Source organism: Carlito syrichta, unplaced genomic scaffold (genome assembly GCF_000164805.1).
Source record: "Carlito syrichta isolate Samal-C Ts95f unplaced genomic scaffold, Tarsius_syrichta-2.0.1 Scaffold305547, whole genome shotgun sequence".
In the NCBI taxonomy this organism is placed as follows: Eukaryota; Metazoa; Chordata; class Mammalia; order Primates; family Tarsiidae; genus Carlito; species Carlito syrichta.
Window position 1 is genome coordinate 181,819 of NW_007249643.1, and position 12,703 is coordinate 194,521.

The 12,703-nt window shown below is 56.0% G+C and overlaps 1 protein-coding gene across 1 annotated transcript in view; it reads right to left on the reverse strand.

Moving 5' to 3' along the window:
* Positions 1 to 12,703, reverse strand: part of CARD11 (caspase recruitment domain family member 11) — a 35,861-nt gene that overhangs the window by 18,760 nt on the left and 4,398 nt on the right. Inside the window, exons 4-11 of the mRNA XM_008061728.2 lie at positions 10,256 to 10,435; positions 8,708 to 8,860; positions 7,784 to 7,909; positions 6,905 to 7,102; positions 4,861 to 5,037; positions 3,905 to 3,956; positions 2,020 to 2,102; positions 792 to 892 (exon numbers count right to left, since the gene is read on the reverse strand). Coding sequence (XP_008059919.1) covers positions 792 to 892; positions 2,020 to 2,102; positions 3,905 to 3,956; positions 4,861 to 5,037; positions 6,905 to 7,102; positions 7,784 to 7,909; positions 8,708 to 8,860; positions 10,256 to 10,435 — 1,070 coding nt within the window. The remainder of the gene's footprint in view (positions 1 to 791; positions 893 to 2,019; positions 2,103 to 3,904; positions 3,957 to 4,860; positions 5,038 to 6,904; positions 7,103 to 7,783; positions 7,910 to 8,707; positions 8,861 to 10,255; positions 10,436 to 12,703) is intronic.

Genomic DNA, 12,703 nt, shown 5'->3' on the forward strand with positions numbered 1-12,703 from the left:
ACTCACCTCAGCCTCCCAAAGGCACAGGATTACAGGCTGAGCCACTGAGCCCGGCTGCTTTAATTTTATTTTAAGGCTGAGTACAGTGGCGCCTTCACAGCTCACTGCAGTCTGAATGCCTGCACTCAGGTGATCCTCCTGCCTCAGGCTCTGGATTAGCTGGGACCACAGGCACTTGCCATCACCCCTGGCTGACGTTTCATTTTTTTGTAGAGACAAGGCCTCGCTATGTTACCCAGGCTGATCTCAAACTCCTGGCCCAAGTGATCCTCTGGCTTTGGCCTCCCAAAGTGTTGGAATTACACGCATGAGCCACCGGGTCCAGCCCTAACGGCCTCTTGCTTTGAACGTGACTTGTTGAATACCTGGCTGCTGGGAAACATCTGGATGCCAGGCATATCTCTACTGTGGTCCTCCTTGTGAGAACACCGATGGTTTTTGGGAGGGGAGGAAGGTGGGGAGTGTGTGGGGAAGCCATTCGTGGGTCTCTCACTCTTTGGCAGAAAGAGCCAGACCCTGGGGCGTGGGTCCTGGAAACCTGATTTCTGGGCAGCAAGAGGACAGGTGACACAGAATTTGTTATTTGGGAGCCAGGCGGGTGACCCAGAAAAGGTCACTTCCCTTTTCTGAGCTCCGGACTCCTTATTGGCATCAGGGGTGCCACCCTGTCTTTCAAGGTCACTTCAAGACGGCTGAGTTCTCAAGTGTGGACTGGGCTGGAGACACAGTGGGTTAAGGGGCACCCAGCAGGCCTAAGCAGACACCACGCCTCCGCCCTCACCTGCACCCACCTGCGATGGGGCGCGTCTTCCTTACAGCGCCTGACGATGGAGTCGTTTCCCGGGGGCTCGGCGGTGATTGACATGATGCTGCTCCGGCTCCGGTGGGGCTGCTTCAAACACACACACACAGATGTGCTTGGAAGCCGGATATTTATACCCCGGGCCTCTGCGGGCATAAATATTATACACCCAGGGTCTAAATTTAACTCAGTTCGTTCCTGCCTCTGACTCAGGCAGTGTGGGCACGGCAAGCTGGTTCTCGGTGGCGACCTTGGCTGGAGAAGACCACGTTCAGCCTGGGGTGGTCATGATGGGCTTGGAGCACATCTGCTCACACATCTGCTCACCGGGAGGTTGCAGGCGGGAGCCGGCCAAGCTTGAGAGGCCAAGACGGCGCCTGGCCACCCTGCACAGGCAGAGCGCGAGGTCCCTGGGCTGCGCCTGCTGCAGGCACCTGCTCTGGACACGATGAGCCGTGTGGGCCCGGGGTGTGGGGAGGGCGACGGATGCCCCTGGACGGCACAGCTGCTGGTGCTGGCCTTTGGAACCAGACCTGCTGGCACCTGGCGAGGGCTGCCCTTAATAAGAGCCTCAGATTTTGCCGCCCAGAGCCTCCATCAGACAAGAATAATTCATTATGAAATCTTTGCCTCCCCAGGGCCTGATCTTGGAAGCTGAGCTGACAAACTTCTTGGGGCCTCCCCTTGGGGTTAGAATCTCTAATCCTGTGCCTTCTGCTGCCTGGCTGGGGGCGGGTGGGCCCGATGCAGTGCTGCGACTGGCTCTGCCCAGGTGGGCTGGTGCCAAGCAGTGGGGGCACCAGGCAGGGGGAAGGGGTCCGGATTTAGCTCTGTAGCAGCTACAGCTGCTCACGGCCCCCTGCCCTGCCTGCTGCCCACTCCCTAGGCTGTCAGAGTTGCCAGGGGCTGAGACACCGCGGCAGCATTTCCAGCTGCCGTGCGATTCGCTACAGACCCTCTGAGGCCCAGCTTCTCCTCCCACCGAGCGTTAAATTGGGCAAGGAGGCGGCAAGGAGGTGTAAATACATTGCGAGGCTGTGGAAACATCTCCAAATAAACACGAGGAGGGCCTGGGCTGCACCCCAGAGCAGGACGCCACGCTGCTCCGAGGCCGGCCTTGGGGAGGAAGGAGAGGTGGGTCGGGCCAGAGGGTGGACCAAGCTGGGGGCCCTGGGACGGTGAGAGGGTGGAAGGGACTGGCAGAGGCCATGGCTCACCATCTTGGCGAAGGAGCTGGTGACGGGCAGAGACCTGCAGGAGCTGGGGCTGGCATCTGGGCCTTCTTCTTCGTATCCTTTGACTGTCCTCATCGGAGACAGGGCGGGAGAGACAGGAGAGGCGGAAGGGGCAGGGAGGGTTTGAGATGGAAGAGAGAGAGAGAGAGAGAGAGAGAAAAGGGAGGGGGAAGGGAAGTCAGAGCCCTGGGCCATGGAGTCTTTCCCTCTCTCCCTTGGGGGCTGCTCTCCCTTCTTTGGCATCTGCTGGGGAAAGAGCCCTCAGAACTCTATCTTCTTTTTTATTTGTAATTTTTGTAAAGATGGGGGTATGGCTAAGTTGCCCAGGCTGGTCTTGAACTCCTGGCCTCGAGCGATCCTCCTGGCTCAGGCTCCCAAAGTGCTACGATTACAGGCATAAAACCTTCTCTTCTTATCCCTCTTCGACCGTAGGCTGCTGGGAGCCAGGTCACCAATATATCTCACCCCCCAGCCAGAGTCAGGCCAAGGGCAGCCTGGGTCAAGGCCGGACAATGCCATTTGTCTCTGAGGACTTAGGTGGAGTCCCTGGTTGGCATTCTCTGTGAGCAATGGATAACTGGGACATGCATCTTTCTGCCCAACTCTGCCTTTTCCTAATAAGTAGGGCTGGCCGACAGGGGAACGTGGGCAAACTGGCGGCTGAGTTTGTCACCTCCTCAGTGAAGCCTCCTTGGTGTCTTCTCCAATCCTTGCTCTACCTGTCAGACGAGGCTGTACCCTCCTTAACAACCACCCCTGCCTCCTTCCCCTTCCTTTTGGGACCAACACCCTCTCTATTTCCCGCAGGGCCCCGGCCCTTTGTGCCTCCCTTCTGATAAAGAAGGCTGGTGAGATGCCTGATGCGGCCATGAGGGAGCTGAACTGAGCCCCAGCTCTGGTCTCTCTGCTGCCCTCCATGCCTGGAGGGAACTGCCCAGGCCTGGACCCTTCCCTCTTCTGCCCTCCCTGAAGCCACTGGAGGCCCCGGCCATGCAGGATCAAGTGATATGTTCAGCACAGCGCACGCAGTCTCATTGCAATGCTCTCCTGCTCTGACTACAGGACCTTCTGGAAACTCTGCCTATTGGCCAAAATGCTCCCTTTTCTAAGCTCTGCTTACGTGCTCCCTTCTTTTTTTTTTTTGAGTCGGAGTCTCACTCTGTCACCCAGACTGGAGTGCAGTGGCCGCTCCTGGCCACCGCGCCTCGACCTGCTGGGCTCCAGTGATCCTTCCGCGCACTCCCTTCTTGACTGAGCCTTCGCCAGCCTTCCTTCAACGGCTCTCTTGCATGACCTGCGTGTTTTCTGCCTCCTTCTGTGACCCCACCTGAGTGCGTGGGCTCTGGGGGCATCTACCCGGACCCTCCAGCACCTAGCACATAGTAGGTGCTTGTTTTCCTGGGCAAAGCTGTGCTAGCCCAGCCGTCACTCCCAGAGACATGGCTGAAGGCTGTGTGTCTTGGAGAACCAGGGGCTGATGGGGAAACTGCAGCCTCCCACGACTGGAGACAGCCTGGCCAAAGGGCTTAGAGGAAGGCCAGGTAGTCCTCCCGCTGGAACAGGCCAGGAGCCACCATGAATTGTTCAGCTGAAGTGCTGGGTTCCAGACGGGCCCATGGGGTTGGGAGCTGGTGGGGAGGAACGGAGGCAGCGGCAGAGGTGACCAGCCAGCCGCCAGGCTCCTGCCTGCTTCAGAGGACGATGAGCACTCACTGCTCTCTGGACAGACCCCCACCAGCCTGGGACCCCCGAGGCCCTGCCAGGTTCACCCTGCAGGACCGATCGCTACAGCAGGAGAAACAGATGGACCAAGAGAGGCAGAGTGACAGATGAGACAGGACGAGAGGGATCCGGGCATCTCACTAACCTTGAAAATCTGATGTTCGCTTCAGGCTGATGGGGGATTTGGCTCTCTGCAGCTGAGAGAGAGAGGGGAGGGAAGAAACAAGACACAGGACACAAATCAAACAAGGCCCTAGACAAATGTCACTGGAGAGAGGGAAAAAAACAAACCAGGCGAGTCATCCGCTCCTCATCTTGGAGCCACCTGGGCCAGCCCAGATCATACACGATGCCCACGTCCCACGGCAGGGCGACAGGACTTGGTGGCTCCCTTGGGCTCGACGCAGGTGGCTGCTGGTGCAGACATGCTCTCTTCCCGGGAAGCCTGTACAATATGGCTCTTGGCAGATGACAGGACAAGAGCCAAGAGAGCAGAGGGGACAGGACAAGCGTGAGGCTGGCCAGAGCTGGGGACATGATGGCGGGTTTGGGGTGAGTCCTCTGCACAGCCACCCTGGCCATCCTCGGCACAAGATGCTAACAGGTCTCCTGTTAGGCCCTGCTGTGTGCCTGGCTGGGAAAGGCAGGACTGTCAGCTCCGATGAGACGGTCTCGCTTATTCATCTGCTCCCTCCCTCCCCCTCGAGAGCCAGCCGTGTGCCACAGACTGCACCAGATTCCAGGCAAAGCCACAGGATTATGTGACGGCCAGCTCCCAGCTCTCACCAGCCCAGCTCAAGAGGGGCCCCCAGGACTGACTTGCTGAGTAAATAAAAGAGTTTGGAAAATGGTGATTATTTCACTCTCTCTCTCAACTCCTGTTACATTGATTTCTATTAGAGAGGGAATCCGTAGAAACCATCCATGAGTGCAGAGGTTGGCATGGTGGTTTCACGGGGAGGGCTGACATAGGCTCAGTCGCAGCTGGGTGCACAAGACCCACCCAGAGCCAAACTGTGCTGCCTGCCGCCCGCCTGTGGGCCCAGCTCCTGCCCTCAGGGTCTGCCCAGGGCACGTCTGCCGCCTTCCAAGCCCACACACCTGGATGCCCTTCAGGTTCATCCTGCGACGGGGTGGATGGTAGGGCAGGAAGTACTTGCTGTCCTCAGGTGAGTCCTCAGAGGTGGAGGAATCGTCCGCTTCTTGGCCGTTGGTTCTGGGGCTGACGTCCCCAAAGTCCTGAGAGATGATGGTCACCGGCAGGTTCCTGGGCAGGCTCTGAGGACAGAGAGAAGCCAGCCCCCGTGACGGGCTTGGTGAGCAGCTGCCAGCTGGCAAAGCGGCTGGGCTGGTGGCACGGTTGTTCCCACAGCCACCCACCCTTGATGTTCAGGACGCTGTTCTTCTATCCTAACTTGTTCCCCTGGACACCTTGCAGGTCTCTTATCCTCAGCTCCTGCCTCCCTGGGGCCTGGAGCGGGCCTCTGGCTTCTTTTAGAATCGGAGAGGGATTGCCCCCTAGCTGATCTCGGTCCTCTAGCGCGGACTGGCCGCCATAGCCGTTCCGAGTTCTAGCCCTGCTGCCTGAGCTAAAAATATAAAACGTATTGCTGCATGGCCGAGTGGTGATAAAAACCACTGCCCGTGCTGTCCTGAGCACCTCGCCTCCGTCATCATCTCACTTAATCCTCCCTGACAAGCAGACGTGCTAAAACGACTTGCTACAAAACAGGCAGGCCAAGATGTGGAGCGTCAAGGAGCTTCTGTGTGACTCCCACAAAGCCCATGACACTGTCTCCAAACCCAAAGCTTTCGGCTATACTCCTGTGCACAGTCCTTCAGGGCCCCAGAATGGCAACACAGCGACTCGGCATGCCGCTCCCTCCCCCGGCCCTCCTTGCAGCCGCCCTACAGACAGACAGACATGCCAGTCGCAGCCTGCCGACAGCATGGTGGGTCACACCCCCGGGCCTCTGCTCCTACTGTGCTGGTGGTCGGGAATGTGGTCCTGCCTCTCCTCACCTAGTCAGGAGCCATCAACCGTAGATACTGACAGGGGGAACCTGAGCCTGGCACCCTGCTGGGAGACTGAAACAGAGGGGGCTTCATGGAGCTCATGGACAATGACAAAGGGTGGTGCCTATTCGAGGAAGAGGTTGAGAGCCTGTCCCTGCAGCCCCTGGTCCCCATGACAGGACCAGAAGGTCTTCCTGAGGCCATGGCACTTCGGCCACATCCAGAAGGTGAGCGGACCTGGCCAGGTGATGTCAGGGAAGGGCATTCCAGGTGGAGGTCCTGAGGCCGTCAAGGGCCTCTCCTGCAGGGAGTATTTCGCGAACTGTCCCATGTGGCGCCCTTTCACCTGGAATCTCTAACATGGTGCTGGGAGGCCGTGTTGGCTGTATTTGCCTCCAGTGCTGGGCTCTGAGTCCTCTGGGTTGGGGGGGCTCTTATCACAGGATTCCCAGGCCACTGAGCTGTGCCCTGGCAAAGTACTCAGTTGCCTGTATCGGGATCTTTTCCTTTGTCATGAGGACGGTATGTGTGCCTTCCTTGTAGTAAGGGTTCTGTGGGTCAAATGAGGTCATGCTCTGAGAGCACTTTGCAGGGAACCTGCGCATGAGGGCACTCGATATACCCACAGCCACAGTGACAGTCACATCATCTACTGTGAGGGCAGCGTTCATTCATTTCCGAGTGCTGGGGCCTGCCGGGAGATGCACTCTGCAGTTCACGTTGCCCACACGTGAGCATTTACTCGTGGACAGCTTTCATGACAGCAGGGCACCTTAAGCCCAGTGACCACTCAGATGGTGGGTGGCGGCCCCCTGGGAGGCTGGAGGCTGTCTGTGGTCGTCTGAGATGGCACTGAGCTCCTGCCGTAATTACCCAGCCAAGGAGCGGTTGGGCCTGGCTTCTCCCTGCAATTTCTAACTCAAGATGAGTGCCTTCTACTGACCACGACGCAGACATCAACAGGAGGTCAAAGGACGTGGACTATTCTGGGTGTGGGAGGGAAGGGTGGACTTCTGGCTTCAGATGTACGGAGAGCCACTGCAAGGAAAGTGTGGCCCCGGCCAGCCACCAGCTGGCGTCGGGAGGGTGCCCGGCTGCCAGCGGGGGCCCTGGCCCCGCCCGGTCCCACCTGGTCCAGGTTGCCGCTGTCCTTGGAGAGACGCCGCAGCTTGCTCTCCAGGTTGACGATGCAGGCCTCCCGCCGCACCATCTCAATCCTCATCTCGTCATTCTTCTCCTCCAGCTCACGGATCTGCTTCCTGTACTTGTCCTTCTCGATCAAGCACTGTGAGTACTGGGTCTGGGCTTCATCTCGGGAGCGGAAGGCCTGCCAGGGAGAAGCAGGACAGAGGCTGCTTGGGGCTTCACTCCGACCCGCCCGTCAGGCCCAGGGCCACGCGCCCGCTCCAACTCAGGTGTCAGCCATGCTGTCCACGGCTCTTGTTTTGACCCTGACGCTTGGTGTTTCAATCACTACCTTCTCCGCGACACCTCCGCACAGCTGTGCATCCAGGCCTCGCTACAGCAGGCTCTGTGTTGAGAGCGTCCATGAAGCATCTCTTGGAGGCTACAGCCCACCCCAGGAGGCAGCACTACTGTCATTATTCCCATTTTACAGACGAGAGCAATGAGGCTTCCAGGAGGCGGCAGCTGCCTGTAGGCACACACCTTATAAATGACGGGCTTGGGCTCTGAATCTGTCCCTCTCACTCAAGAGACATGGAAGGACCCTGGGTCCTTGGGTGTGGGCACCCATGGAGCCCAGCCCAGCCCTCCACAACACCCAGATGCCTGTGGATCCCGAAAGCCTCTTGGGAGGGAATTCATCTTAGGAATAGAAACAGAAGAGACGGGCTCACGAGTGACCCCTTCGTAGCCACTGACATTACACCGAACACAACACTCTGACAGACCACAGTGGCTGGGGGGGGGGGGGGGTGAGGGCGGCTGGGGCGTGGGCCCTGCCATCGAGCCTCCTGGGTGTGTATCTCCCAGGTGGGGCCTGTACCTGGTCCCGCTCGCGCTCCACCTCCTCCAGCTGCAGCATGACCGTGTTCATGCGGTGCTTGTACATCTCACAGTCCTTCCCCAGGGTCGAGCACTTGAGCTCCAGGTCTTCCTTCTCCTCCAGGTACTGCGAGCAACACAGAGAAATCGATGCATGCATCGAGCAATCAACAGGTCATGCCTGACGGCTGCTTTCGGGTGGTGCCAACCCGCGGGCTGCGTGGAGCTGGCCTGTTCTTCTGAGAGCCAGCTATCTGGCTGGGGGCCCACGATAGGAGGCTGACAGTTTGGATATCTGTCCCCTCCAAATCTCGTGCTGAAATGTGCTCCCCCATGGGGGAGGTGGGGCCTCATGGGAGGTACTGAGGCATGGGGGCGGCTCCCTCATGAATGGCTTGGTGCCAGTCTTACAGTCATGAGTAAGTTCCAGCGACAGCTGGCTGTTTCCAAGAGCCTGACGCCGCCTTCTCTCTCTCTTGCTTCGGCTCTGGCCATGTGGCGTGTCTGCTACCTTCCCGCCTTCCACCATGATTGTAAGCTTCCTGAGGCCTCCCCATGAGCCAAAATAAACCTCTTTTCTTTATAAATTCCCTAGCCTCAGGCAGTCCTTTACAGTAACAGGAAATGAACGAATATAGAGGCCAATCAACTGAGCATTGCTGTGGCTACAACGTGCCAGGTAATGGAGCGGGGGACAGTGAAGACGGTGCCGTACTTCTGTGACCTTGGTCAGGAGGAGAAGACAGGTGCTATGTGAATACAGTAACTCATAAATAACTGCAAGGGGCGGGATGCTGGGAAGGACAGGGAATTTATATACCAGGGGTCAGACCTAGTCCCCCAAAGGATCTTGGGGTCAGGGAGGGCCTGCGGACACGCGTCGCTGCACGCTGGTGTGAAGGGGGCCGGCTGAGGGCACTCCCACCTTGTCCCGCAGCTCCTCCGCCTGGCGGACCTCCTCCTGCAGGTTGTAGATCTTGTTGACCAGCTCCTGCCGGTCCTCCAGGGCCTCCTTGCGGTCGTGCTCCAGGATGTCCAGGATGGCCTTGTCCGAGTCTGGCAGGCTGCGCTTCCCGGCCTGGGGCGGGCAGGGGGCAGGTTAACAGCATCGGGTGGGAGACGGGGAGCGAGGCGGCCCTGAGAGGCGGGGGACACACAAGCCAGCCACAGGACCCTGGCAGAGCTGAAGGTTTTGTGCCAGAGAGGCAGAAGCAAGACGAGCTGTCTCTTGGGGTCTCTAAGCGGCTTATCATTTAAGAAGTTTATCACCTGGAAAGAGGCAGAAAGCCTGTTTCTGCTTAGAAGTATCTGCTCAGGAATATCCTGTGCTTATTGTTCTCCTCAGCTCTTATCAGAACCCTGAGAAGCAGTTGCTGATCCCCAAACACTTCGCAGGTGACAAGAAAAGGAAGGCTGATCTGCTTTCCAGATGCCACCCTTGAAATATCAATTAATCTGCTCTGGTTAGACCAGGATTCACGCTCTGCTCCGAAACAGAGCATTCAACCCAGGCAGAATGGTTTTGGAGGGAATAGAAGGATGTATTTTTTTTCTTTCCCTGCCCGTGTGATTTGGGATGTGACTCTTTAGCAACTGCAATCTGCAGTTCACACCGTCCACACATGAGCGTTTACTTGTGGGCAACTGTCACAAGAGCAGGGCATCTTAAGCCGAGAGACCACTCAGATGGTGGGTGGGGGCACACTGGAAGGCTAGTGGCTGGTTGTGGCCACCTGAGAGGGTAATGAGTTTCTGCAGGAGAAGTTACCCTGCCAGGAAGTATCCAGGCCTGGTTTCTACCTGCATCTTCTAACTTCAGGACGAGTGGCTTCTACTCATCACTACTCAGACACAAAGAGAAAGTCAAAGACCTGAGACTATTATCCTGAGTGTGGGAGGGAAGGGTGGACTTCTGGCTACAAATGATTCTGTGATGACAAACGTGGGAGGCACCTGATGGGTGAACAAGTGGCACAGAGTTTAGAGGTGAGTTTCTTGGAATCTTTAAGGGCGGGTAGTTTTTTTTTGTTGTTGTTTTGTTTTGTTTTTTAGAGACAAGGTCTCACTATATTGCCCAGGCTGGTCTTGAACTCTTAGGCTCAAGTGATCCTCCCACCTCAGCCTCCCAAAGTGCTAGGATTACAGGCATTACAGGCCACTATACTCGGTCAAGCATGCCATTTTCTTAGATATACTTTTCTCATGGTGCCTAGGGCACTAAATTCCATGTGAATGGTGATTTTTATGGAGTGCTTCAAATAAGGAAATGTTTTCCCAAGTATGACTCTGACAAATGGGGATGTTGTCACCTCTTTGCCGAGGAAGAAACTAAGGTGCCCAATGGCGGCACGCATGCCTGTGGTCCTGCAGTCAGTGGACGGTGACTGAGGCTCTGGGGCATATCCCAGCAGGCACAGTCAGATCCCCCCAGAAGCCCTCACCTCCTCTACTGCCCCCATATCCAGGCCCTCACCTGTATGATGGACTGCAGCTCCTGGTTTTTAGTCTTCAGCATCTCGTTCTCCCGCTCCAGTTCCAGAACCTGCTCCTTCTTGGGCCGATTTTCGATGTCGTTCTTTAGTTTCAGCGACTGATTTCTCTCCAGCTTGCATTCCTCCTCCATCTTATTCAACCGGTGCTTCAGTTGATCAATCTGAAACACCCCAAGTGGGCCGAGGGGAGAACGCAGTTGGCAAGAAACATTCAGAGAAGGCAACGCCTTCCCAGATCCCACTGGGCTTCCAACACACCCTCCTTCTTCCAGCTAATGGCAGAGAAAGGCTCCGAGAAACCTTCTCCAGTAGAACATACCACCATCTCCTTGTGGATGAGTTCCCTCTTAGTCAATCTAGAATAGTTCTTAAGGGGCTATGTGTCTCAGAGAAAATGCCCTCAGGTAACTTGTGGGGTTTAACAGAATACAAATTAGGTAAAGGAACTCAAGCTGGTGTTTCCCACTTCAAAACCCTTTTGTGAAATGTTTTTAATTCTGATCCTTGAACTCAAGAGAGTCCCCTGAAGAATCCCAGGGAATCGAAAGAAAGGAGGAGACGGAGAGATGGCTGACAGCTCTGGGACCCTACCCTGGCTTCATCTCCCAGAGCGGCTTTGCTTATATGTTTTGTCTTCTCCGGTTTCACACAAGATTTAAATTGAACAAATGCCACTGCTGCTAAAACATAAAAAAAAACCCCAAATGACAACAACAAAACGACCAAAACCAACCAGCCTGAAACCCATGGGACCGTAAGGTCTCAAGACAGAGCTCTGGCCTCAAGAACCTGCCCAGACTTAGTGCCAGAAAAAGTGGCTCCCTGAAGGAGGCAGCTACTGCATCTGGAAATGGGACAAGTGGGGAGGTGCTAACCTTCACCCTCTAGAGTTTAGTGTCGGGAAGTGGGACCAGAAGAAGACTTCTTGAACTGCTGTGACTAGGCCTGTCTGCTTCTCCAAACTCACTGGCCTTGCTAAAACACCCCAAACGGGAGGACCGCCCTCAAGGGCTGCAAAGAAAGGAGGTGTCAAAGAGGAGAGTGTCATTTTTCAAATCTAGGCTTGTGGGGAGGACAGTCTCAAGAAATCTGGCAGGTAGGAGGCGACGGCTTCAGCAAGGAAGGAACTTCCGCTGCACCCCAGAGGCCCGAGACAGTGAAGGTGCATGCAATGAAGCAGCTTGGGGCTGACAAACAATCCAGGGACTCTGTCGGCCAGACGTTCTTCCAAATTCAACACATGCTTTCTCACTGTTAATATATTTCCAGGGAAACATAATACGGGAGAAAGTTCTAGGAGAGAAACTCACAGATCCTCGCCACAGATTAACTTCCTCCAATCCTAGATAAAACAACAAGAAACTCTCCTTCTGGTAGTGGAAAAAAAATTTCTCCTTAGAATCTTCAAAGAACACCCAACCCAAGTGTCCTGTGGTCCTTGGTCCAGATCCCAAGTGGATGCTTCTCGGGCCAGCGACACTGCCAAAAGCTTATGATTCAGTAAATCCGCATCCTTAGGGCACAGGCATTGTTTTTAGGACTGCCATTTACACACAAGAAAACTGAGGCCTGCAGCCAAGTAAGCGGCAGACCGAGAAGCCAGAGTTTGAACTCAAAACTACAGCACGTAAAAGCTCATCATCTTAACTGAAACATTCTCCTGCCCGCCATGCCACTGACTCAAGGCACCTGAATGCTGGTGGATTGTTTACCGATCTGTCTGCTTCACTAAATTGTAAGTGACCTGAGCAACGCTCAGGTTATTTATCCCTGTGTCTCCCACAGTGGTTAGCACAGTGCCTTACACATGGCAGGTGCTTAATAAATATTCCGAGAGTCTATTTTCTACCCAGTAGCCACAGTGATCCTTCTCAGACATAAATCAATTGTCACTCTTCAGCTCTCAATCCTTCAGTGGCTTTCCATCACAACTGGAATAAATTCCAAAGCCCTCACCCGGCCCCCACGATCTGGACCCCGGCCGTCTCTCCCACCTCCGTCAGGACCACTTATTTCGCTCCCAGCCCCACTGGTTCTCCTGTCACTTCTCAAACAAATATAAAGGCATGCTCCCTACTTGGGGCCTATCCATGTGCTTTTCCCCTGAGAGATCACGGCTGGCTTCCTCCATTTCTTCAGATACCCTGCTCATGTGTCCCCTTCCCAGAGGCCCTTCCTGGCCACCCTGTTTAAAACAGCACCCCGGACTTGGTGGCTCAGCCTGTAGTCCCAGCGCTCTGGGAGGCTGAGGTGAGGGGATGGCCTTAGCCCGCGGGTTCGAGACCCGCCAGGGCAATTTGGCCAGACCTCATCTCTACAATAAATCACAAATGAGCCCGGGGGTGGTAGCGCACGCCTGTAGTTCCAGCTACTTGGAAGGCTGAGGCGGAAGGATCGCCGGAGCCCAGCAGGTCGAGGCTGCGGTGGCC